This window comes from Amblyomma maculatum, chromosome 4 (assembly GCF_055883805.1).
Source record: "Amblyomma maculatum isolate TAMU_Amacu chromosome 4, ASM5588380v1, whole genome shotgun sequence".
NCBI lineage: Eukaryota > Metazoa > Arthropoda > Arachnida > Ixodida > Ixodidae > Amblyomma > Amblyomma maculatum.
The window spans coordinates 168,824,284-168,850,649 of record NC_139347.1 but is presented as its reverse complement, the minus strand read 5'-3'; the positions used below and the strand labels follow the sequence as shown (position 1 = coordinate 168,850,649).

At 43.7% G+C, this 26,366-nt stretch overlaps 1 protein-coding gene across 1 annotated transcript in view; it reads right to left on the bottom strand.

Annotated features, from left to right (window-relative positions):
• Positions 1-26,366, bottom strand: part of mRNA-cap (RNA guanylyltransferase and 5'-phosphatase mRNA capping enzyme) — a 69,883-nt gene that overhangs the window by 16,337 nt on the left and 27,180 nt on the right. Inside the window, exons 8-17 of the mRNA XM_084602778.1 lie at positions 25,107-25,215; positions 21,074-21,180; positions 19,063-19,166; positions 16,807-16,908; positions 15,079-15,214; positions 11,410-11,487; positions 10,556-10,720; positions 6,327-6,398; positions 4,947-5,047; positions 1,746-1,815 (exon numbers count right to left, since the gene is read on the bottom strand). Coding sequence (XP_084458904.1) covers positions 1,746-1,815; positions 4,947-5,047; positions 6,327-6,398; positions 10,556-10,720; positions 11,410-11,487; positions 15,079-15,214; positions 16,807-16,908; positions 19,063-19,166; positions 21,074-21,180; positions 25,107-25,215 — 1,044 coding nt within the window. The remainder of the gene's footprint in view (positions 1-1,745; positions 1,816-4,946; positions 5,048-6,326; positions 6,399-10,555; positions 10,721-11,409; positions 11,488-15,078; positions 15,215-16,806; positions 16,909-19,062; positions 19,167-21,073; positions 21,181-25,106; positions 25,216-26,366) is intronic.

Sequence of the window (26,366 nt, the reverse complement as noted above, 5' to 3'; positions counted from 1 at the left end):
GTTGTAAGAAAGAAGATAGGAAAACAAAAGATGGAGGGGAGGATAGGAAAAGGTGACTGCTGATTTCCCCTAGGTGGGCCAGCCCGGAGGTGCCGTCTATGAGAAGTGCAGGCCAAAGTGGTGAGTTCCTTCTGCCGAGGGGCCTTAAAGGTCCAAACTCTCAATATCGGCTCAGCCACCAGGATCCCCTTTTTCCCAGACACGGCGATGCCACGCACGGCTAAACGTGGGTGCTCGGGGTTCGTGGTGTCGCACAGCACACACAAGCATATGCGGGAGCTTACAAAATGATACCGTAAACGAATTCTAATTCAAACCTTTCTTAAAAAACATGGAAGAAAAATTTGGACGCTATATGTGGCGTGGCGGCAGTGAATGTATGACAGACATGCTGCTTTTGTTGCTTTTTTCTCAGTCTAAGAGCTAGAGATGAACTCAAACTTGCCCAGGACTGCAGTGATCCGAAGTGAGCTTCTTTCAGATGCTTACTCCCAGCAGTGAAAGCTGATGTGTGATCACCATAATCAGCCAGACTATACCCACTTCAGGGTGAAGGCCTCTGTACAGCTTTTATTAAAAACTGGCCACTCGCCTCACATGCACTCTGCATTTAAGCACCCAGTTTCAAAAAAAGTGTGCCCTTAACCTAACATAATGAACTACAGTTGACTTAAGAAGGTTTTAAAATATGTAATGAAAAAACTTCATAAAATTAATATTGGCTGCCATTTCCAAAAAATAAGGAAATGTCTAAATCTGTTTTTAAAAAGCTCTCGCCAAGAAGTTTTATAAATTTTTCTTTTGCAGAGCATTAGCAACCATATCAAACATGTTTCTTGCCTCACTGTCTACAGAACATCTGAAAACAGACTTTTCGTAGGCTTTACCATATACTTGTGTAAACGTTTGTTAGATGCTGTGTAGCCTTTTTTGTGTTTTCTTGGATTTTCACACTTTATGCTAATTAAAGGAGTGCACTAACTTGACAAAACAGGCAAACGAAATCAAAAGTTACCCGACACAAGACAAAATGAGCAGTCTGCACTTTGTGTCTCGTGTCGTGTCATTTTTTATTCCATTTGTCTGTTTTATCAAGTTAGTGCGCTCCTTTCATTACCATGAACAACCACCTAGCCCCCTTTAAAGCATTATCCACTTTATGCATTTTTTTTTTTGCACATACTTAGTGACAAGAGGACTGCACCACCTAACGCTACTGGACTATTTTCTTGCTACAAATCACCCCTCATGTACTGCAGCAACAGGTTGCCAAGATGAAGGCACTTGTCTCTTTCACTGGAGATTTGGTTTGCTTTATGGGGTTTAACGTCCCAAAGCGACTCGGGCTATGAGACGCTCTTTCACTGGACGGCTGAACAGAATATTATCTCCTCATAAACATTCATGGATATCACACCGATACCATACTTTGATGCTTCCCTTCAGAGAGCATATCAGTGCAAATACTGCTACACAAACAGTAGCAAATGACAAGTGCACTCCCCCCTCAGAAAGTGAGACGGTGGGTGCGTCACTACAAACCCAATGTCTTGTTTGGCATATTGGACAGAAACAAAGAACAACAGTCACACTCTCCTGAAACTTTATGCCCCACTTGTGCTAACTGCCTGCCTGGACGAGACGGCCAGGACCCACAGCAACATCTCACAAGCTGCATGAGCAATATGCGATGCAAGACGGCCAGAAACTAACAGTGCCTCAAAGGAGCGGGTCAGGGAACACACCTTTGTGATCTGGCTGAATGGCACTTCCTGACCTCCCACGTAGAGCAGGCCGATGGGCTTTGGCACCATGCTGCAGTTGCAAACAACACAAAGCACAGGCAGGAATATGTCAGACGCATCAAGTGCAAGATGGGGCGTTGGTGACAGAAGAAAATGTACACAAATATACATGGGACCAGGAGACCAGTGAAAGGGCTCTCACAGGCAGAAATGCAGACACTGGGAATACTGAAACTCCACACCAAAATCATGTATGCCAATCACTATGCGAGAAAGATAATTGAATACACGCAGGCACTGTCTCACTTAGAACAGTCCCAAACCATAGTCCTAGCCGAAATCTCAAAAATACGTGCTGCACAAACTGATATTGAAGGAATAGTCAGCCGCTTATCTTCTCGCGTGGAAGCACTGGAAAAAGAACTGTCGAGTTGAATCAACTGAATGACCCGAATTTTTCTAGCACTTCACAGACGAATGTAAAAAATTTTTCTGCGGAAATTTAAGTTCTTGCCGACAAATACGATGACGCAGAGAATCGCCTTTGCCACTGCAATTTAATTTTTTTCGGAAATAAAGATGATCACGCTGAAACATGGGCTCAGTCTGAATCTCTGATTATTTCTTTTTGTTCTCGTGTATCCAAGTTCACATTTTCGCAAATACCACGTGTTACTATACCTGCTAACGGAATTTCAAGTCTCATCGACAAACAAAGTGTCAAGATCAAAAAACAGCGCGGCTACTTGGGACAAACAGAGAGGAAAATAATGGACAAGCGCTGACTAACAACTGAAGTTTATTCGAAAAAAGCACAGGTAATATACACTTTTTTTTTCCTCAAGAACCAGGACGCATGCGCTCCCAAACAAGCATCAGTCTAATCTAACAAGCATCAGGTTCTTGAGGAAAAAAAAAAAAAAAAGTGTATATTACTTGTGCTTTTTTCGAATAAACTTCAGTTGTTAGTCAGCGCTTGTCCGTTATTCTCCTCTCTGTTTGTCCCAAGTAGCCGTGCTGTTTTTTGATCTTGCAATGCACCAACTAGCTCAGATTTCCGTTCTTCTACAAAGTGTCAAGTGCCCCGGGACCAGATTATACCAGTTAAGATACTGAAATGCACCAAAGAAATCTCCAGCCAAATATTGCAAATAATCTTTGAACAATCTATTGCTACAAGCTCAATTCCGGAGAGGAAGCTTAGTCGAGCAGTTCCGGTCTTTAAAGCAGGCAACCGTCATGACCCGTCTAACTACCGTCCAATTTCATTACCTTCCATTGCATGCAAACTACTGAAGCATATTATTTATTCACAAACCACAGCTCCCCTTGATTCCAATTCCTTTTTTTTTTTACAACCAACACGGCTTTTGATCCGGTTACTCATGCAAATCACTTATTCGAGTTCACTACCGATCTCAGCCTAAATTTGGATTCGTTTCACTGATGTCATATATCTGGATTTCTCTAAAGCATTTGATCGTGTATCTTGTGCCTTGATCCCCTGATTGGATTCGCTGCTTCCTTCCTAACTGATCGCTCTCAATTCACTTTTATCGAAAATGACCCCATTCTCCCATAACAAAAACTTCTCTGGTGTCCCGCAGGGCTCAATGCTCGGCCCACTTTTATTTTTAATCTTCATAAACTATCTTCCCTTCGACATTTCATCTTTTCGCAGATGAGTGAGTCCTGTACAACCGCATAACTTCCAATATTGATCAGGAATTGCTCCAAAGCGATCTAAACAGAATTGAAAGCTGGTGTTCCACATGACAAATGACGTTCAACGTAACAAAGTGCAAATTCATGCAGGTAACGCGCAAACTAACATAAACTACACATATTCTGTGAAATCAACCAACCTCACCCAAGTCAAATCATACCGATATCTTGGAATCCATATCACGAACAACCTCACCTGGTCCGAGCACATCACAAAGATTGCTGCTGATGCATCGAAAACACTTGGCTTTATCAGACGTCACCTCAGTTTTTCCCCTTCTTCCATTCGTATCCTAGCCTACAGAACTTTCGTCCATAGCAAACTAGAATTTGCATCTCCAATTTGGAACCCACATCAAGCCTATTTAATTAATAGCCTAGAAGCCGTCCAGAACTGTGCAGCCCGCTTTATTTCCTCCAACTATGACACCCGCTCTAGCATTACCAGTATAAAATTATCTGTCAACATTGAGCCTCTCAAACAAAGGCGTAAAATTTCCCATTTATCATTGATCCATAAACTGTACTATTGTTTTCCCTCACTTCAAGACTCCCTTTTGCTCCCTCCCCTCCGAACATAGCATTTCAACTCTATGAGCATTTTAAGACTCCATGGTTCCTCACTCGCACAAGTCATTCCTGCCTCTTGTCTATGAAGAATGGAATTCATTACCCGAATGTATTGTAAATGAACGAGATGCTTCTAAATTCCGGCAAATGCTATCTTTACACTTACAATCCTAATGTGGTAACTGTTGCCTTTCCGTTTGGCATTGTATCATTCACTGTACCTGTCTGCCTGATTGATACACATGTATTTTTCTTTTCTTTTTTTCATTTGCATTGAAGCCTGCCTTACATCGATTGTTTCACCTATTTTTGTTTGCTTTGACTTGAAATTCATATCTTATTCCGGTGTCTCCCCCCTACCCCCCCTTATGTAATACCCCTCGTAGGGGTCTTTAAGGGTCAATAAATAATGATGATAATAACTGAAACTACTTCGACTTATATTCGGCAATATACAGTGATAATATTCCGAGGAAATTAGGAAAAAGGCTATTTTCTCACTCACAGAGGCCATGCAAAAGGGTGACAAAAAAGTCGGGCAAGCATCCAAAGGAAAGCATATTTGTCAAAGTTCACTCTCACCAGCATGCCACCACAAGTGGTTTGGCTATCACTGCTCGTGCTAGAACAAGTCACCGGCTGTGAGACCGACCCTCGTGCCCACTATTGGCCTTTAGGCTGCAAGAGCAACAATGCTAAAAGCAATGCACTCTACCAATTGTTTAAGCATGAAGTGGCAGTCTCGAAAGAGGCAGGCACTCGGGAACGGGTCCAGTTCAGGAGGACGGTACACACATCGGTTGGTGAAAATTAGCCACCCAGGTCATTGCGGTAGCTTCCAACAGGCTCTGTCGTGCAAATGAAGCCATCACGTGTCTGCACGCGTGGCAAGACTCCACCACTCACCCCATGCCCGTCTCTCGAGCAATCTTGAGCCGAAAGTCGATCGTGTTCAGGTGCGGGGGCTTCCACTTGAGCACGTCCATGCAGCGACCAAACACATATGGCTGCAAGGCACAGGAAAAACAATGTGTACAGCTCCCCTTCATTTGTGACACTTGGTCCCCAGCTCAGACCTTTACGGGCTGAAAATAAGAATCTGTTCATGCACCATTCCCCTATTTCCCTTCTTTCCTGACCTGTATGCAGTGATGCGAGATCAACCGTAGTAGGAAGAAAGTAAAACCCCATCATTATACTTTCCATGCTATAATGAAGAATAAAAAAAGCACCAGCAGTGAAAGCACATGCATTCAGACAGCCTCTTTTTTTTTTTTTTGCCATTTGTTTTTGTAAGCTTCCTCCAACTTTTAGCAGCAATCACCACTTTGGGGACCTTGACCATTTTTCACTTTCTCTTTGGCTGCATGGATGCCTCACACAATGCACAACTTTTGGCCTTGTGTGATAACCATCTGTTCCTCTCCCCACGAAGCGTGGCTGCTATCAAGTGGGCATGTGCACGTGCACCACACATTTACATGTGCGAAGAATGGTGCATTACATGCAGCTGCGAAAGGGCCTTCAGTGTCAGGATTATGGCCTGCCAGGCATATGCGCTCTAACTTCGACAAAACCTCTGGCCTCCCTATTTGCAAGCCCCAAGCAGAGCCACTCCCACTTTCAACAGTGGCAATACGGGACATTGGCATCTCACAAGCTCTGCTCCCCCTGTGTGCATCGGTTGCAGCATCCATAACAAGCAGGTACAAAAGGTACACAGTTCAGTTGCTCGTACACTAGGGGGCCGTCCCTGCACTAAGAAGCTTCTTTTTTTTTTTACTGCAGAAGCATTACTTCCCACACTCTTGGATTTCACCCCCTTTCGAGCAACTACTCAAGGGGTAAAAAAAAACAAAACTTTCAAACTCCACTAGTGAACATATTCATGACCAATATTTTGGTGGAGCCCAAAAGTTTCATGTTCAGATTAAGACAGACACCAGCAACACTGCAGAGATTTTTGCAGGAGAGCTACTTAAGCTTGCAAATATTTCAGACTGTTTGATTACTTCAGCCTTTTTATGGGTCCCACTGGGTACTGTATTAGCTCTTCTGCCATAGACTACATCTTTATGCTCACAGAAAATCTCTACACAGCCTATGACTTGGCCATCTTCTATCGTAGACTCATCATAGAGATTCCAATACAAGTGAGCTGAGCACTGCAATGCATTTGCATGCACCAACCGGCAGAGGCCTGCTATATTTCATTCACCCCAGTGCTAAGTGTGGAGCAGTCTTGCGACAGACACGAGCAGCACAGCGGATAGGGCTTGAACTCACATCCATTGTGGGCTGGAAGATGAGACCGTCCAGCTCGTGAGGCATGCTCTGAGCAAACTTGTCACTCAGCAACTGCAGGGAGAACACAACAAAATTGAGAGCGTTACCGCCATGCCACCAGCCATCAAGGGTCAGCATATAAAAATGTCCAAACGAAACCTCACCGAAAGCAAACCGGAAAGAAGCATGTTGGCTTTGGAAAATGCAGCAAAGGCTGTGGGGGGCACACTGCGGATGACCGATGCCATCCATAGCACTTTTTCTTTGCTGTCACTGCTGTCTACTTTTAAAAAGTGAAAGCGATGCCTAGTTTTTCTGCTGATTCTGCTCTGCCCTCTGCATATGTTTGCGATCTTTAGTTTCGGCAAAGTTTGCTATTATGAAGTTTTCTCCGACATACCCGCGAATATCCAGAGTCACTGCCCACCCTCCCGCCACCTAAAATTCATAGAAAAAATGAGGTGAGTCCTGTCTCAAGGCCCAAACAAAAAAAAAAGTTAGAATAGCTAGAAAATATGAGTTTTGTTTTAAATCTTGACACGAGGCACGCTCAATTTCATTCATAAGGCACGGTCTCATTCACAAGATGCATGAAACAATGCCTGTGAAATCTGCTGCTCCAGTCACATGAGGGCCGCTTCAGAAGAGCTGCTCTTCCCTGCATAAAAAGAGGCAGCAACTAGGTGTGTGCGAATATTCGAAATTTCGAGCATGAACCAAATATGCTACTTTATTTCATAATGGATTAAGCTAGCTGATATCCCGAGTTTTCAGAACATTCAAAAATTACTAAATACACCGAGAATTTTTTAATACTTAGTGACAAATATTCTAAAACCTGGGCAAACACAGAAAGTCATAGAAAAAGTTAAAATATTTTTAATTTGACTCCCAAGCAACCACTGCCCAGTCTTTCACCAAGTAAATTCACCTTGCCATTTTTTTCAGGGCCACTCAATAGTTCAATCTTTGGATGATTCAAACTTCTTTCTTTGTCATATGATGTTTGAATTACTACACCTCTAAGGCCTACCATGCACTGAAATATAAAAGCAGGGAACACGGAGCATTACAGCACAATCTCGTTAGTTCAGCCTTCAAAGGAAATGTTTGAATTATCTGAAAGTCCGAATTATCACATGGCCCCAAAACAAACTGCCATAAACTATTTGCATCACATCTGAACACCTAGAATATGGTTGTCAATATGTTTGAATTGAAAACTAAGCAAGGACTTTCTGCAGATTACCCAATGCCTTGCTTCGCACACACTGTTGCTAATGTCGAAGAACTGCTCCCAAACCAGAAGTGCCTTTAAGACCCTTTTTCACAGTGAGACACAGCGGCTGTGGTGCATCTTGACAGATGCTAACACAAAATGCATACTCGAAGCATACTCAGAATTTCTGGACACTGGGCATTAGTTCCTTCAGAGGATAGACAACATTGAAATGTAGCCTTTTCCTCCTTAAGATTCTTTACTTTACGGCATTCTGCCGATGACTCCTCATGTCTCTGCCTGAGCAACACTGGGACTATGTCAATTTCAACAAGTTGGCAGCGGGCCCTGTAAGGCTTCCCAACACTCTTGAGAACATTTCTTCATGGGGTGCACATTCGTGGTGCCACCACCATAACGCTTCCATTATGCATTTGAATGAAGTGAACCTGACCCTCTTGTTATTAACAAACAGGCTCAATGATGAGTACCTGCTTGCTTATGGAACAGAAACATTACAAGAACTCATGTAGTTCTTTGCAGCTGAACATGTTTCCTAACGACTCGTTTGCGGCGTCTGCTGCCCTCGCTGCTCTTGCTTCTCTCATCACTGGTGTTGAAAAGGGTGCTGTCACGCGCACAGAGCAATCACTTTTAGCTTGTTCTAAAATTTACTAGTAAACGAACGCTTACTATGCTCCATGATTTTCTAGTTTATACAGTTTCATGACTTTTATGTATTAGGCCAAGCGCGAGAGGCATATTTCTGCCTCTGGCGCTGCTATCGTCTCTATCATGGCAGCCTTACAGCATGTACAAGTAAGTCACAACATTCCATCGCTCTGCTACATTTCTCACATTCACTTAATCGCAATGCATTGAATTCGCAATTTTTGTAGGCAATACCATTAATGGTTCACTGCGAGGAAAAATCCTGTTCTGCAATTTATTTGATGGCAATACATTGAGGCAGCCAGTTTGGAGCAGTTTTGGAGCAGCATGGAGCAGCAACTTTACCCATGCACAATGTTCCGCTTCCGGTTTAGGTGAACTGAAAATTTGTAATTTCGAGACATGCAAATGTTCGAAATTTCAAATAAAAGTCAAATATGTTTGTTATTCAAATTGCATTCATATTTGAAAAACTGATATTCAGAATTGTCCAAATATTAAAAAATTTCCGAATTCTGCACACTGCGCTCTTCGGTATGGTTTTGTCTACAGGTTTTATTGTCCCAAAGCGACTCATGCTTTTAGAGGCACTGTAGCGAAGGGGTCGCAAAACTTTGATCACCTGGTGTTCCTTAACGTGCACTGACATTGCACAGCACATGGGCACCTCGCTTCTCGGCTCCACAGAAAAGCGGTCGCCAAACCAGGATTCGATCTTGCGCCCTTGGGTGCAACAGCCGTGCGCCCTAACCCCTGCGCCACCGCACTGGGGCACACTGCAAGCTTCACCGCAATGCCTGACTGCGTAGACTGTGCAGTCCTCACAATGCAACGAGGCGCAGTGGCACCTTTCCTTTTGTGAAGACGGCCTTCGTGTAAACGAAGCAATGCACTTGGAAAACCCGTTAAAAAGTGCCACTCTCACCTGGGCTTCATCTCCAATGAGGACAACCATCGTGCAAGTGTTCATCAGATAACATTGGCTGTGATGCAAGCAGTTTTTGGCAGTCTTTTCAGGCCATTTCATAAATCGAGCTTTTTGTTAATTTGGCCATTTTTTTTTGTTCCCTGAAGGCCGAATTAATGAGAGCTTACTGTGTTCACCAAAAATATTATCGCTCCACCCGGTTTCATGCAGGTGCTACCTGTACAAAAAAAAGTACAAGAAATCCTGTATAAAGTTTACTCTGAATTTTTCAATGCAATTCTAGTTTAATTTAACTTGCAAAAATGGTGCGAATTTTTAAATAAAAAGGTTTTGTTTTTTATTTTTGGTTTCTTTCTTCACTGTTTGGACATTCGATATTCGAAGACATTTATTTTTTTTTTCCATATTCGTAATCACAATTAGTATTAAAAAATGTCAGTATTTGCACACTCCTAGTAAATTCAGAATGTTTAGGAGGTTTGCGAACCCCACTTTCACTATTCAATCTAGTTCCAATAATGAAGGTGTACACTATTCAATCTAGTTCCAATAGTGAAGGTGTGGTGTGAATCAAATTGCAAATATTTATTCCAAATTTCGAATGTTCATACAGACCTGCTTTCTAGTAAATGCCGACTATACTGCTTTCGGTAAATGCAATTTTGCTGACAATACTCTGAGCATCCTCTGCATGGCTGTCCTCTACCTCTGTCACACTTCCGATCCTCACTGAACTCGATCTGCAGTTAGGTTTTCAAGGATTCAAGCATCTGCTGCTACACGGCAGTTTTGAATGACCATTGAGCGGTTTCCTTCGTGTGCTTTAGGTGATGTCAAGGGTGGCAATGCCCGCCCTCGAATGCGCTTCAAAACTCAAGATCGCTTGAGGAAGCGGCTCCGAGCCAAACAGGCTCGGGCTCAACTGCAATTGAAAAGTTGCCGTGTGACAACCTCTATCTACATTGAGTTGAATGCAGATCGAGTTCAATAAAGATCGAAAGCATTTGTGTGACTGGGAGAGAATACTTACTAACCCTATCATGCAAACGTGAGCAAACTCGGCATTATCACCTCCGAAGTAGGCACACACGAAGTGGCAAAACCCTTTGTGCAACACAAGCTTGCTCTGATACAGAAGTGGCAACAAAATCACGCAGATGGGCAGCACTTGCTCAATTATCCGCACACCACCAGCAACAGCAACCAAATGAAACTTGTTAATTAACAAGTCCACATCACCAGAGGAGGCAGACAGCGCCTGTCCTTGCAGCTGGCACCTGACCCTCACAACATACATCCCTGAAGCACCTATTCCTACCTTTCCTGCACGTTCCCAATCTGCATGCACTGACCATCTGATAAGAAGGCCTCATTGCCATTCACATCCACGTGAAAGCCGCGGCTGCTCACCTTGCACGTGAGGCTGGCGTCCCAGAACTGCTTCTGCCGCACGCCAAATGGCTCCTGGTCCCGGTTGATGCGGCCCTCCTGCATGGCCAGCTTGCGTGGCTCGTACAGCTCCCGCTGAATGCACGTCAGCCGCCGGCAGAAGTCCACGCCCCACACATCCTCACCCTACACAGAGGGGAAGAGCCCACATGGGAAACACAAATGCTGCCTTTTCATTTGCAACAGCATATTACCCACACTGTGAGAGGAGAAGTAAATAAAGAACACAGCTAGCCTAGCTAGAGCTAAACCAATGGACAGACATGCAAAGTTTCGACTCTCACAAAAAATATTTTTTTCTCCACGTAATGAACTCTTCCCCAAAATGATGCCAATTTTTCTTTAAAAAAAAATGTGGGTTCATTACGCCAGTATATAAGGTATGTTGATGATGAGTAACATTTTTTTTTTTTTTTGCAATAAATCTACATCTTTTCAAAGCCATGTTATGTGAAAAAAAAAATTCTTTTTGTTTTCAACTATTTGCACCAATTTTTTAAATTATTCAGAAACTTTTTGCCTGTGACCAATTTATTCATATTGTTCATATTAAAGATTGGCTATCTGCACATAGCTAATGAATCTGCTTTCTTGTGGCTATGATCATCTTGGCAGTATTGAAAAAGTATACGAAAATTATACAATTCATACTCAGTTTATTCAAATTCGCTTTGAGAACCAGAATTTTGCTACTTCCACAGGTCTGCAGATAATGCGTCTCATTTTCGATTGTATGTTACGTCCGCACGTCTCATAATGGGGTAAGGATGTGCAAAGCAGACAGCATTGCAGAGGCTGCAGTCCCTTGGACACACCTGGAAGCGGATGATGTCGTAGATGAGGTAGCGTGGAACGTCCCGGTCATTCTCCTTGTCTTTATCAATGATCATCTCCTGCCAAAGGGGGCAAGAGGAGGAAGTGTGACTACCTGTTGGACTGCAAAGTTATAATCTCAGAAAATCTGTTTTTGAAAAAGAAAAAAAAAAAAAAATGAACCTGAAAAGAAGCCCGCTACTGTTTAATGCCTGCATGACAATCTAGATGTGCACAAGTGCACACCAACTGCCATGATCTTTCTAAAGAAAGAAGTCATGCCGTCTTTACAAAGCTGTGTACCCCCAGTTAGCACCATTCAGAGAGAGTTAGCATCATTCCTCACAGTACTGTCTCACCATCCATCACTCAATCTGTACCAACTTGCACAGCTTTCTTTGCTAGTCCAGTGAAAGCTTGTTAATGCGAACCTCAATCATTCAAACTTCCTGACAATTCAAACAACACTACTTGTTCCAGCCAAGCTCAATAGAGGTCTGTGTATACCTGCTGATTCAAACACAAGTCAATTCTGCTATGGATAATTCGAACTATGATCTATTGCATCTGGGCTGCCTGGCACCCAGCACATGGCCAAATAAACACCTAAGCTATAAAGTAGCATGGTTAGATGCTGCGCACATCCGAAATGGGGACAGAAGATGAAACCAGGTAAAAAAACCATAAAAAATTGGATAACACCCAAATGGTGCCATGACCGGCGAGACAGCCAGTGGAGCCAGAGGGTAAAGGTTGGCGGTCGTGGTGGCGGCTGCCTGCTCATCTCTTCCGCGCAACCTCCGAAACTCGCAACTACATACTCGTTAATTCAGCCATCGTTAATTGGAAATTCAGTACGCGTGGTCCCAGCCAACACCCATGAAAGGCTATGATGTCCGATGGGCGTTACAGGTCTCCAAATAAAAAAATCAAATCATTAAGCGGAAAAAACTTTTTTTTTGCAACAGTCGTCCATCCTTCCAAAATCCATGAGTCAACGAAAGCACGCGGTCAGCCGCGGTCATGACGCCAGATTTTAGCATTGTTAGCTTCAAAAGGCATTTGCACTAACATACGTTCCAATGACCCTGTGGCAGTGGACAGCGGCCACACAAACGTCGCATGATAAAGCGAACATACTGAATATGACGCGTGCACAACCGGACTAGCGCTGGAAATCTGCCAATTCTGCTAGGTCATCCATTACTTTTACTTCTTCTGGTACAGAATGTCTAATCGAAAATTGATAACCATCCTCCTCAGCTGGACCGGACGAAATTAACTCGAAAATCCTAATGAACACAAAACATACCATACTTATATTTGCTCTTCACGCAGTCACTTCAGACAGGTTTGCTTCCGGATGATTAGAAGGTGGGAAACGTCGTTCCCGCACATAAATCAGGTAAAAAAAATTCCCCTCTCAACTACTGCCCCAGCGTGCCAGCAAGCTCATGGAACATGTCATTTATTATTTGATCATGGGTTTCTTGGATTCAAATCATTTTTCCCATTCATCACAACATGTATTTCCCAAAAATATCGGGACTCAGCTGGCCATTTTTCTTTATGATTTGCATAACAACCTCAATATGAACATGCAAACCGATGCCATCTTTCTTGACTTCACGAAAACATTCAATAAGGTTACACATGATCGCTTGTTCCTGAAACTTTCCAAGTTAAGCTTGCATCCAAATGTACTTTCCTGGATCAAATCATTTCTTACTAATCAGTTCTCAGTTTGCTTCAGTTAACAATGCCACCACAAGCACATTACCAGTGATGTCAGGCCTTCCCCAAGGATCTGCTCTTGGGCCCTTACTGTTCTTAATTTACATAAACAACTTACCCCTCCAAGTGTCATGCCATATTCGTTAGTTTGCCAATGATTGTGTAATATAACAACCTGTCACTAGCTTGTCCGATCAAGAATCCTTACAGACTGACCTAAACAACATACAAGCATGGTGCAATCAATGACTAATGACACTTAACTCTACTAAACGTAAAACTATGTTGTTTCATTGCCGTCGTAATCTTCTTTTATTTTGGCATCACATTTCCGGGTCATGATTGATATAGTACCATCGTAGAAGTACTTGGGTGTCTTTCTGTCTTCTGATTTAACCTGGCATACACATGTAACGAACATAATCTCATCTGCTAACAAATCATTAGGTTCCTTATAGCGCCACCTCCGTAGTGCCCCTCCTCATGTAAGACAACTTGCTTACACAACATTGGTCCGTCCGAAATTAGAATATCCATCTGCAGTTTGGAATCCCAATCAATTACATATTGCTAATGCCCTCGAGGGGATTCAAAACAGAGCCACTAAATTCGTACATTCATGCTGCTCACGCAATGTCAGCATTTCATCCCAAAATATCAATCTGATCTACAGCATCTTTCACTCCACCGCTGCATCGCCAGTCTCTATCTTTATCACAAGTTTTACTAGCAGCCACCTCCAGCCAACATTAATATTGTGCTATAGTTGGTTGTTTGGTTGGCTGCTACTGTAAGAAGAATGAAAAGAAAATGCATGGGCTTGCTACTGGGCTCTGTAGCTGAGCCATCTCCGCTGCCTCATGCGGAAAGAAGAGATAATAAAGAAGAAAGATAAAGAAGAGAGAGAGAGGAAGACGCGCATCGCAACGGCCGTCGTCTACCAACGAAGCAGTAAGGGTGCAATAACGGCCTTGACCAGATAAAATTAAGTGGCAAGCTAGCCCCCGGAACCCTACATCTGCACACCTGCTTCATGCTTTTCTTATCATACAGGCCATCCTCTTCAAGCTTCACGTCCATGCGCCCGCACTGCAACTTTTTCAGACATTCTTTCCGTGAACAGCAACCGACTGGAACGACCTTCCTTTGATGTTCCGACAAAAGTGCTGCCACGCATCATGTTTAAAAAGTTTATTGTATTTCTGTCCCACCCCTTATGTAATACCCCTAACGGGGTCTTTAAGAGAATATAGAAATGAAAATGAAATTAAATCCCTCCCCCCCCCCCTTCAATGAATTCCTGTGCTAGAGCTAACGTCCTAAGGTAAAAGGTAAACACACCATGATGTTATCGCTGTGCAGCATCTTGGCAGATATGCTGTGGGACGCACTAACGACTAAAGCTTTTTCTTTCACATTCTCAGTGGCAAAAATTGGGGGTGGGTTCATTATGCGAGGAGGTCATTGTGCGGTAAATACGAATTTAGCATAATGCAAGTGGTCCTTATCACTTTTTTCGAGGCCGTTCGATAATTCAAACACCGGATAATTCGAACTCTTTTCCCGGTTACATAGCTAGTGCTAGATGCATCTTGAACACTGGCGCTTGTCCTTGTGTGTTCTTTGTCTTCATCTCTTTCTGCTGCGCCATTCATGTGAAGTAAGTCAATGCCCTCACAATGATGCATATCCTAGCTTCAGCCCCGACTTTCACAGAGATCGCCTGTGGCCACATGAGAGAGTGAGAGACTGTTTTATACGGAAGAGTAAGTGCCACAAGCCCTTGCAACGGAATGCACTGCATAGGCCAATACTGCAGATGCACCTTGAGCATCCCAATCACAGCCAAAGCAAACCTGCTAAAAGCAAACGACCAACTTCCAAAGGAGCAGTATTACTGAAGATCGAGGTATCATGACAGCCACTGGCATACTCACCCCATCCACAAGGGTCCCCTGGATGTGCTCATGGGGTTCCTTGCGCTTGGGGAAGGTCAGGCCCGACACCCGGAAGACGCAGTTGTCCCGGTCAATGAAGTACACCTCATTCTCACCATCAATGAGCATCATGTACCTGTTGAGCAGGGGGAGACGCACCAAATGAGACCGCCGTAGAGGAAGTCACCGAACATCAAAGACGTGCTCTTCTAAAACGTAGCGAGCTGCATACATCGAAGCAATTGTGAGGAAGAAAGAACTAACTAGCTAAAAATCGAGCTGCAATGAAACACTGTCAAAAAAACAAAAGAGGCAAGTTCCACTTAAGCAGGTGTCCAACTAAGCGATGGTCGTTTACTCACATAATCGACCAAAACACCAGCAGCAATTAATTTGAACATACGCAGGCTCGCACAAGTTAATTTAAACAGGGAAGGGAGGGGGAGGGGGGGGGGTCATGTTGAGGTAGGATTTACGAAGCCAGCTATTATCCAAAATGACCTTCTACTGCATTTGTTACAGGCTAGATGCAAAATCAAGTACCTTGAACACAGAGTCTATATGAAAAAAAAAATAATAAACAGCGTCCTTAAAATTGAGTTGTTAGTTCATTTCCATGATAATGCCAGCATGGAAGACAATGCCATATTAATGCATAACTAGGGGTTGGAGGTTCCGGTTTTTATTTTCTGAGAATTCGGCTGACTTTTTTCGGTGTTTATTTGCAAACACAACTTCCGTTTTTTTTTTGTTTGTTTTTTTCGGTTATTATTATTTCCTGCTGAATAAATATCGTTTTTTTTTTTTTTTCGGTGAGATAAAAGCATACGTGTTCAGTTAAAAGTGACGTAGTGCTCATTTTGGCTTTTTTTATGCAAGTTATTTTATGCACTTTTATTTAATGTGCAGTATCTCATATATAAAGCTAAGAACCTAGAAGAAAATGCTATTGCCATGATGAAAATTAGCGTTAAGAGAAAACGAATTTGTAAAAGATAAATTCCCACATTTGACAAAGGAGTAACTGAAATTTTATTTATTACAATCAAATTTTTGCAAAAACCAAATCACTTAAAAAACAAATGCGCTTCTCTCGGCTTGTGTCTGAGAAGTGTAATGCGGCAAGAAACTGGCGGGCTTTGGTCTCCTCTATTTCCATGGATACACTTGCGCTGATTCTCTGGTTTGTCCTTCGCCCCTCCAAGTGCCTGCCTTGCCGCAGGCAGCCCTTCTCAAACGCTTGACATGTCTATGAGGGTCAGGAAGCACGGCTGCCATTCTTTCCCCATTCGTGAGACCACGAACAATGCCCTAAACCCCTCAACTGCTGTACTTAAACCAATGATCCAACTGTCTCACATCATGCCTCTGGATTGAACACTGTTGTAATTTTCTCCCATCATCGAGAGTTCGCGGTGTGTATAAAAAGGTACCGACCCTTTTCGGTTTAAACTGAATGTTTTAAAATGTTTCCGGCGTACCTTTATCGGTGTTTTTTGGTTTAAACCGAAAATTCCAACCCCCATGTATAGCCCTCATCTTTGGCACCCCTCAACAGCAAGCTTGCATTACAAGTGTGAAAACAGTAAAAGTAAAGCACGGCTGTGCATGGAGAAGTTAAACAGGGGTCCCATCAATGCAACATTTGCAAGTGTCAATGCACAAGGAACTTCAAAAATATTAAAAATGAAGGATTCATCGAAAAACATGAAAAGACTGCGGCCAGACCGTGTTCCGTCGGCTTTCCAGCTGACCATGTACGGCTTTGCGCTCAGCTTCACGATGTTATGCCTGTCCATAGACACTGGCTGGCTGCCTGGAAAGCCCGACCTGCAAGAAAAGACAGGCCCTATGCAGTCTTGCAAACTAGAGGTTTTTTTATCATACTAGCTGCAAAGCTCTGCGTCAAAAAGTGACTAGTTTCAAGTACAGAGGCCAAATTACGGAACCCACAGCGTCAAAACGACGATACCATGACGGCTCAGTGGTACGTCATCGCATGACAAAACATGGAATCAGCCAGTGGCCAGCAGCGTGACGCCCCGGACAATTTATTTGCATGGCAAGATGTTTATTTGCGCGTGAAGAAACCATTCGTTAACTTTTCCCATGTGTGCGTGTGTGTGTGTGTACGCGCATGCATGCGTGCATGTGTATGTATGTATGTATGTATGTATGTATGTATGTGCGTATGTATGTATGTATGTGTGTGTATGTATGTATGTATGTGTGTGTGTGTGTGTGTATGTATGTGTGTGTGTGTGTGTGTATGTATGTATGTATGTATGTATGTATGTATGTATGTATGTATGTATGTATGTATGTATGTATAAGCAGTGAATAAAACAAATGCTTTATTTTTTCAAGAAACAGCATATCAACTTCGACTACATCAAACAAAGCAAGTAGCAGCAAGTAGCAGCAAAGAGCCCGTAGTACTAGAAAGATGCTTGAGTAAAATTTGTCGGGCTAGTTGGTTCATAGTGTAATAGGGCTCTTTTTTGTGTAACCAAGCAAGGCAAAATGCAGCGATTTCTTGCGCCTGTCTCATAGCAGTGGCAACGTGCCATTCGAGGTTTTTGGCCTTTTGTTTGAAGAAAAAGATCGTGCCTATTCAAGTCCTTTTACTTTTTGGTTCTGCGTTTGTGTGCGTCCTACCTTTCCTTCGTCCGTGTCTGATTAGCGCAGTTTTTTATTGCATTGAACTATGAACCAACTAGCCCGACAAATTTTACTCAATTGAATTGTGTCATGGGTAACCTTCGTCACCGTGAAGGCATACTGCCAAGATAAAAGAACTGTAAACATGACGGCCTTCTGCAAAACAGCTGGTTACACAGCTAGCTCCTACTTTTTATGCATCTGAAATCAAGGTACTTGTGTTGTGCATTGGTCCTAAACACGTAGACAAATCTGACCGAGGCCAATGTAATCAGGATTCAGTTTTTTTTTCTTTGGGAAATACAGGATGATTATGAAACGCGGCCTGCTGGGTAAAGTTACCTTTCATAGCCGGACAGAGTGTGCATAGCACTTGCTGCCATGCCAACAGAGCGCCCACCCACAAGCCTCACAGTTCACTGAGAAGTTCATCGCACTATTTCACTTTCTCCGTGTCAAGTTGAAATAGCCGTCGGAGCAGCTCACCTGTCAAGTAGAACCGATTCTTGTACGCCGTCCTTCATCGTTGCTCGTGTCAACACTGATGCCTCAGTGCCACAGCCACCGATACATCATGAACACCACTGCCATTTTTAACCTATAACGTTCTACAGCAGCTCATTGCACTGTAAACTTCCGGATATAGTTAGCTATTTAGCATTACTATTCGTTTCCTTTTCCTCCACAACACAATAGCAGCTTCCAGCGATACTTTTTAAGATGGCGACGTGGCAGCAATCAATAAGAACAGGGTTTTTAGAGCATTCTCAATTGTAGAAGGGTTATATATAGAGCGGTCCTAATTTGGCTCCAGTATGCATTTATTTTATGATGGTTATGGCTTGTAGCTAAGTTAAGAAACAGCCAAAAAAACCCATTTGCCATTGTTTTCATTGCTTCTGAAAAGCACGTCTTTCTTTTTTTCTTTCACTTCTTGATTACCTCTACATTGTTACGTCTAAGACTTTGTGCCACTGAATTTTCTCAACTGAGTTTGTTGCTAGGTCGTTGTGCATTTATTAACAATGCCAAAGTTTGCAATTTGGACACAGTTTCCTCTTTTTACCGTGGGCGCTGCCCCTATCCATTGCCAATATCAGTACCACCCACTTCATCTGACAGCTGAGGGCAAAATCACAAGGCCTACAAAGCTGGGGCGAATCGGTACCCTGGATTTCCAAGCACGGTATGTTTAAAAGCGATGAGATTGAGCAAGGGATAAAAACGAAAAATTTTCCGGCCGACTCGCAATGAGACGGCAACCTGCGCATGAATCCAATGCTCCACTCTGCCAGGCGAAATGAAAAACGCGGGAGGACTGACCCCTTCCAGTGGCACAAATCCTGGCACTTGCGCTGAATCTGCAGCAGCGTAGGCTGAGCGGTGATGGGCTCCACCCCAGGCACACCATCCATGAACGTCGGGTTCTGCGTAGCAAGTAGGAAGCACCCCCGACCCCTCAGCCAGGCATCAGAGCACGTACTAGTGACATGACGGGAGAATTTGCAGCGTGTATTGGCCCACACAGAGTGGTCTCGCAACAGCGTTATCTGCTTGAACAGCAGCTGGCCAAAAAAAAAAAAAAAAAAGACTCGCCAACAGTTGTCACACCTGTGTTATGCAACGTTCAGCTGCAACTGGCTAAGGCAATGCATTCACTGTTTGCCATGCAACATGGTGGCGCCCTTTCTTTGCTCAGAAGCAGAAGCACATACTGGAAAATCAAACTAGGCCCAAACTTTTGCACGAGGCCCAGCTTCAATTTTCGGTCTACAAGTTCATCTCTTGAGATAGAGGTTGAAGACAGACGAATGTGGAGAAGACGCACGTGGAAACCATTTGCGGCGCTGCTGTGAGTAATCATCACATTCAAAACGGCGCATGTTAAGCGAGTGATATTACTGCACTGAATTTCCCTCAGCAGAGTATTACAGAGTAAGATAATTTTCCGAGATCCCTGCAGAATCGGCACTGTGGAAATGCGTAAGCCTAAGCGTTGAGAATGCCTGTAAACTTTTATGTATTCAAAAGAATGCTGGTTGTGGTCGACAAGGGGCGCACGATGTGCCGTGTGCAGCAGCAACACTCAGGCTTTCACATTTCTGCACTGCGGATACTGCACTGCTCTTGGAATTTCTCACACTGCAGTTGGTTGATCACCTCTTTTCGCACACTTTCAAACCATTCCCACCCATTTGTGCACGCAAATGACGGAATTTCCCACTCATTCACATTCAAACTTTTCTAATTTCTCGCCACCGCAAGTTAAGCCTACGTCACCAGAAGTCAGGTACCATGTGACCCCCTTTGGACGTCGACATTATCCTCCCGGCTGTTTCGACGTCTGACTTAATTGGCTGTAATTATTCAACCAATTAACCCACATCAACCATTTTGTCCATTTTGTCACCTTTCCTTGACGCTATATCTGATGGTACCATTCTTTTCCTGATATACCAACTAGTTCTTCTTTCATGCCCCCGAAAAACCCACCTGCATAGCCATACAATGCTTACACGTTAAAGAATACCTTTCACTGCTCTGTCACACAGCCATGACCAGCAGCTGCACTACTATCATACAATGTTTTTCACTTATCCAAGGCATTCAATTAAGAACGTGAAAGCAGCAATCTGAGAACTAAAACTAGATGTGGAAAGAGGGGATCAAGCATTATAGAACTTGCCACGATCATCAGAGAAACCAGTTTTCTGGGCTGTGGGGTGGACATGGGAGGGCAGAATCCTCAACCTTTTTCCATGCTACAGCACATCCAGCATGTGTAGGCCCTTCGGCTTATTTTTGAAAGTGTTTATAAGTGGTAGTTTTTACTGAAATAGCATCATATTGAGAAGAGATAAGTTTTCGAGGAGCCCATCCCTCAACAGCTGTAATTGTTGATTAAATCCCTTCAGCAGAGAAATACATGCATCAATGAGACACAGTTTGCAATTCCTTGCACAGGCATATACAATGTGTAAAATGCATTTAATGCACTGTGCACCCCCGGAAAGTGGATGTGCAAAATTTGGTTTGGTTTGGTTTGCGGGGTTTAACGTCTCAAAACAACTCAGGCTATGAAAGACACCGTAGTGGAGGACTCCGGAAATTTCGACCACCTGGGGTTCTGTAACGTGCACTGACATCGCACAGCACACGGGTGCCTTGCTTTTCGCCTCCATCGAAAAGCTGCCGCCGAGGCCGGGATTCGATCCCGCGTCCTTGGGAACAGTAGTCGAGCGCCGTAACCACTGCGCCACCCAGGCGGGGTATGTGCAAAATGCATGAGCAGAGACAAGAGAAGCAGAGCAAAGGGAGGGAGAAAGAGAGTGACCTTCTTGTTGAACTCTCGTCTTCTCCGCGTGTGCACGGGGCCATCTCCACTGCCATCCCCTCCACCGCTCACTGCATTTCCATCGTCGTCCACATCCTCGTTCTCTTCTGCACACATAAGTGACAATGCCTCATTGGAGAAATCTGCAGCAAAGCACACACACACACCCAACAAATACGACTTGGGTCGAACGGCACCTGACAAACTCACTCCAGGCATTCTGGTTCTCCACTCCAAGGGTTCAGTTTCAGTTTAAAGTGAACTTCGTCGCCCTGAGACATAATGACGTTGAGTCCACGCATTGTGCAAAATTGAATATGTTTGCCTTTTCTTGATGTCACGTGGCACGGAAATTCAGAAGTATGAGACTGCAAAAACGTCTGTAAATATTTCCAGCACTTTGATGGCACCATGGCCTCAATCATACGACAATTCAAACTTTACACAGTGCACTGCACAAAGGCAGCCTAGACAATCTTCAACAAGCAGCTAAAAAAGCAAATGTGAAGTGCAACCATCCACTGCTATTTTCACTTTGCTTGATTTGGCTTCAATCGACAGCTTAACCAATGATGCTGATAGTGCAGTTGTCTATGGCAATGCTAGCAATTACGATGCAGATTCCATGATACCAGTTTCACATAAATCATCCTTGTGTCAGCAGAAGCAACTTATCGGGATATATAGAGTAGTGGTCATACAATCAGAAAGCTAGTGAAAAAAGTCTGGAGTCTCCCAGGCAAATCAGAAGAGTTGGCAGGTGTGTTTTAACCACTAATTTTGTGTAACTGCACACAGTGGGCTGATACACTGCACAGGGTCACTCAATATGAAATAAAACGATCGCTTTCGAGAAGATGTATCCTCCTTTCTTTATTAATAAAGTCTAAAATGGTTTTTGGATATTATATGCCAGGAGAAATTCTAGTCAGAAAGGAGAAGAAAAAAAAGTATACTTGTCATGTGCAATAACAGCGCCCGTTTACCGAATCTTCAGACTGATCTCTTTCATACTAATTTATTAATTAAGTAATTATTATTTGGATATGGGCTTATTTTGCTCACGCAAACACCTACGTGCTATTTTCTGGATGCATGTGACCAGGCAGAAGCCAAGGCCGGTGGGCTTACTCCACACCTTTTTAAGAGTCTACTGAGGTACAAAGAAAGGCCCTTGCCCCCCCACTCAGCTCAGCAGCCTACAATGGTTGTTCAGCTGCCTTCGTAACACAGTCCTAGGAGGAAGATTTTTGATGCAAACAGCAAAAAAGATGCTGCACCCTGTGACCAACAGACGGCTAGTGGATGCACCCCAACCAAAACGCAGAAAATGTGCATTTGTCCTCCGTTGAAAGGGCCCCACGTTCAGCAACAAGCGCAGGGTTTGGTCTGTGAGAGTGATGGCACCAATGACGATGCGAGTGAAATTGCAACATGCATGCATTGCTCAGAATTAGTACTAGTATGCCCAACAATGTCAGCCTGTCACCCAAACCCTCGACTTGCCAGAACGCCTTAGTTAACCGCACACCTCCCTTTTCCACTCTGTTTTCACTTCACCAAAAGAAGAAACAGGAAGTGACCAGTGGCCAGTAGCCTCATTTTTCACACTCATTTTAAACGTACACCAAGCCGAATTCCATCCTATTGTTACTCTCAACAAGAACTGGTTCGATGGCTCTTTGTGGCTATGCTGATATTTGCTCATCAGCAGAAGATGCAGTTAGTGCAGAAAAATATTATGTTTAAATATTTTTCCACCTCTCGAACTTTTGCACCCAAAGGGTTCGGTGATCGCCCTTTTCAAGTGGATAACATTGTGGCCTGCCATCTGGAATCCACGCCAAAGAACTCTGCCAACAAGCACATAGAGTTTACTCGATAAATCAGCCGACAATGGTGACACCGGTATTTCATTTCCTTCGGCCCTTCTAGAGCACACACAAGCTCAGCTCTCAGTGCGATTGGCATCCTTTTATTGGAAAAACAGTGAACTGGAAAGACAAGAGCAAGATCTAAACAGCGTAGAGGACGCCACATGGCCATGATTGCGCCCTTATTTAAATAGATCTGTTTGTATGATGGGGCACCATCTCTACTTGTGTGTTCATTTTTGCACTCCAACATAAAACAAAAGGCAAAGGTTCATGTTTGCATTTAGCATCTAATTAAAGAATTGTGCATTTTTTCACCTTTGTATTGTCCATATAGAGTGAATTTTACATGGATTTATCAGCAGACCTGTTTGCAAGAATTTGGGCACATACTTTTGGTACAAATACCGGATATGACAAACAAATTTTTGCACTCTCTATAACTTCATTATATAATGAGGCTGAACTGTAATTAGGTGTAGATCCTTGAAAACAATGGTACAGGTGTGGATTTCCCAAAAGTGCTTATGAGTAACATACTATCGAACTGGTCTTTGTCTAGAATTTCAGTTTTGGCTTCCACTCAGGGAGATATCAAAAATCAGTTCACAGGCTGCATAAACTCCCAGACCCCTTGCAGAAATCCATCCTTTCATGTAAAACACATTACCGTATTTACTCTCATAATGCTCGCACTTTTTTTCACAGAAAATTGATGCTAAGTTGGCGGGTGCGATAATTATGCGGGGAAAATTTTTGAGCAAACATTTTGAAGCGCTAAAAGCAAATTTAAATAGGTGCATATCGGGATTCTTAGGTCCACTTTTGTAAATATAATCAAAACATTACTTTCAAGCAGAACTTACCCTTGTTATAAAAGTACAGGGTCGCCAAAAGCACTTTATTACCGCACGAAGCCTCATCATCACTCCCCGCATTCCGTGGTATAATGCTCACAGCAGACCATACAGTTCTACTCTTGATAAGAGACCGTGTCGACACTGCAATCAATGTCTCCGTACTACACAGAACTCGTTGACGCCGAAGTGCCTACTGGCAGCGCGGTTGCCATGCTGTAGCCCGTACTCAAAAGCTTTCAGCTTAAAAGCTGCTGTATAACTTGCATACTGCCCCACCGCGATGCGGCACCAAGAACACGGTAGACGGTGGAACAAAGCAAGCAACATGGACGGAACGAAGGGACAATGACAATGAGAAGCAGAGACACCTCGCAAAATGGCGATGACTACGAGCATCATGGAGGTAAAAAAAAAAAGGACGAACCTAATCGATGATGATGATCTAACTGAGCACGCTATCACTGCCTGGTAGCACGTGCACACAACGAGGCCAGCTAGGTTCAGTAGCGCTCCAAAGATGGCGCTTTTTACTACTAGCAGACGACTCTCGCGGTGGTAATATTGGTGGTGCGATGATTATGCGATGAAAAAAAAAATTCCAATTTTTGACGCCCAATGTTGGGGGTGCGAGCATTATGCGAGTAAATACCCTATTTCCCGTGAAAGTTCTGCAATTTTGTAACAGACTAGAGAGCAACGGAAGCATCGTTGTCCATTTAGCTCCCGCAATTCGCGGTGGTTCTGCCTGCTGTCTCTGGATATCATAGCTCCCAGAAACCAAACGTGCAACTCTATATAAAAAACAGGCCTGTCAAAAATTACTCAAAGCCCTCTGAGGGCAATGGGTGGCATACCTTAGCCATTTCTGTCACTTCTCCCTCATCACATCACTACCACCAGAAAAAGAGGCTTGAGAATTTGGTAAGCTGTAGGAAAAAAAAAAAAAGCTACTGCCAGGGCATTTATCAAAGCAGATAAGCAGCTGCATTCAGAAGGCACAGTCAACACAATCAATAACAACATTCAGAAGAACCTACGATATCCAAGGAAAGCATTCAACGCATTCAACCAATGAACATTCCACAAGTATGAGTACAAAACACCCAGTTTCCTGTTTCTAGGTCCTAATTTTCCTCTGGATGGGTTATGCACAGAGACATGTTCAACTTCACGGCAAAAGTAACAACACAAAATTCTTCCCCATGTGGAAGTTGACTGCCCCTCTGCGTACTGAACCTACTGGTAAGCGCGACTAGAGCCGCACATACACACACACGAGTGCTTCAGAATTGGGCTCACCGTCACACCAGCCTGGTCTGGGCGGTGGTGGGGGCGTCTCCTCCACATCACCATAACGCCTGTACAGCTCCTTCAGGTAGTCCGCCTTGTAGATGCCAGGGGGCCTCGCCTGTGGAGGTGCACACGGGTGCTTCGAGTGTTCTGAAGTACCATGCCTCCGCATACACTATACCCATTTACTCGCGGCCGCACTCGGATACCTCGTGAAATAAACAAAGGAACGGGGGAGTGGGGGAATGCTGTAAACGCAAATCACAAGCACAGAAAGATCGGACAGTTCATGGCACCACTTATGAGAAGACACAAGAACAGAAGACCAAAAACACAGCACCGGGTCAGCATGAAAAGATATCCTCCCAACATCTGCTGTGTAATATCTTGTACGACCCACCCCCCGATACAGACTTCAAGCCACAGGACCAAATTGCCCATTTACACTCAACACCTCACATGCTGACAAAACAAGAATGGCACAGAAAAATCTCAACGAATCTCACGTGATACAGTAAAGCCTCGTAACAAGAGACACTCAAGGGACCCAAGAAAGTTGTCTCTTGTAATCAAAAATTCTAAAAACATTGAGGAATGGAACTAGATCATTTTATTGCACATCAGCATTTAAACATACCTTAAGAGGAAATTGTTCATGATGGTTTGAAGAAGTCCTTCATAGTAGTTTTGCCTTTTTTGTCAGCGGAGAGTGTATCAGCATTCTTCCCAACTTTTGGAGGTAAGGCAAAATTTGCAGCCCTTCTTGCTGCTCGCAATACCTTTGCAGCGCCCTTAGATGCTCATCAGCCTCAAATGCTGACACCTTTTCCCCTAGAATGTCCTCGTCATCTTCCTCCTCCTCTGGTTCATCCTCTATGGCACAAGTACCATTTACTTGTGCGAGGATTACATGGTCTGTAAGCTCTTCGGAGCACACGAGGTCCACTTCTGCAGATACAAACTCTTCAAAAGATTCTGGGACCTCGGCAGACTCTTGGATGGTTGCCCAAGCTTCATCTTCAAGGAAGGTTGCCTCAGGATCCACATCGAGCCCCTCTTCCATCATATCGCCATATTAAAAGCCCGCTTTTCTGAAGCAGTTTTTCACAACATCCCTTCTCAGGTCATTCCAGACAACAGACGTCACCTGGACAGCAAACTTCATGTTAATTAGTGTTGTGCAGTCCTGATGCATGTCAAACAATAGACGTTCTACTAGCCTTGTTCTGTGACTTTACAGAGCGCACGATCCCTTGGTCTATTAGTTGA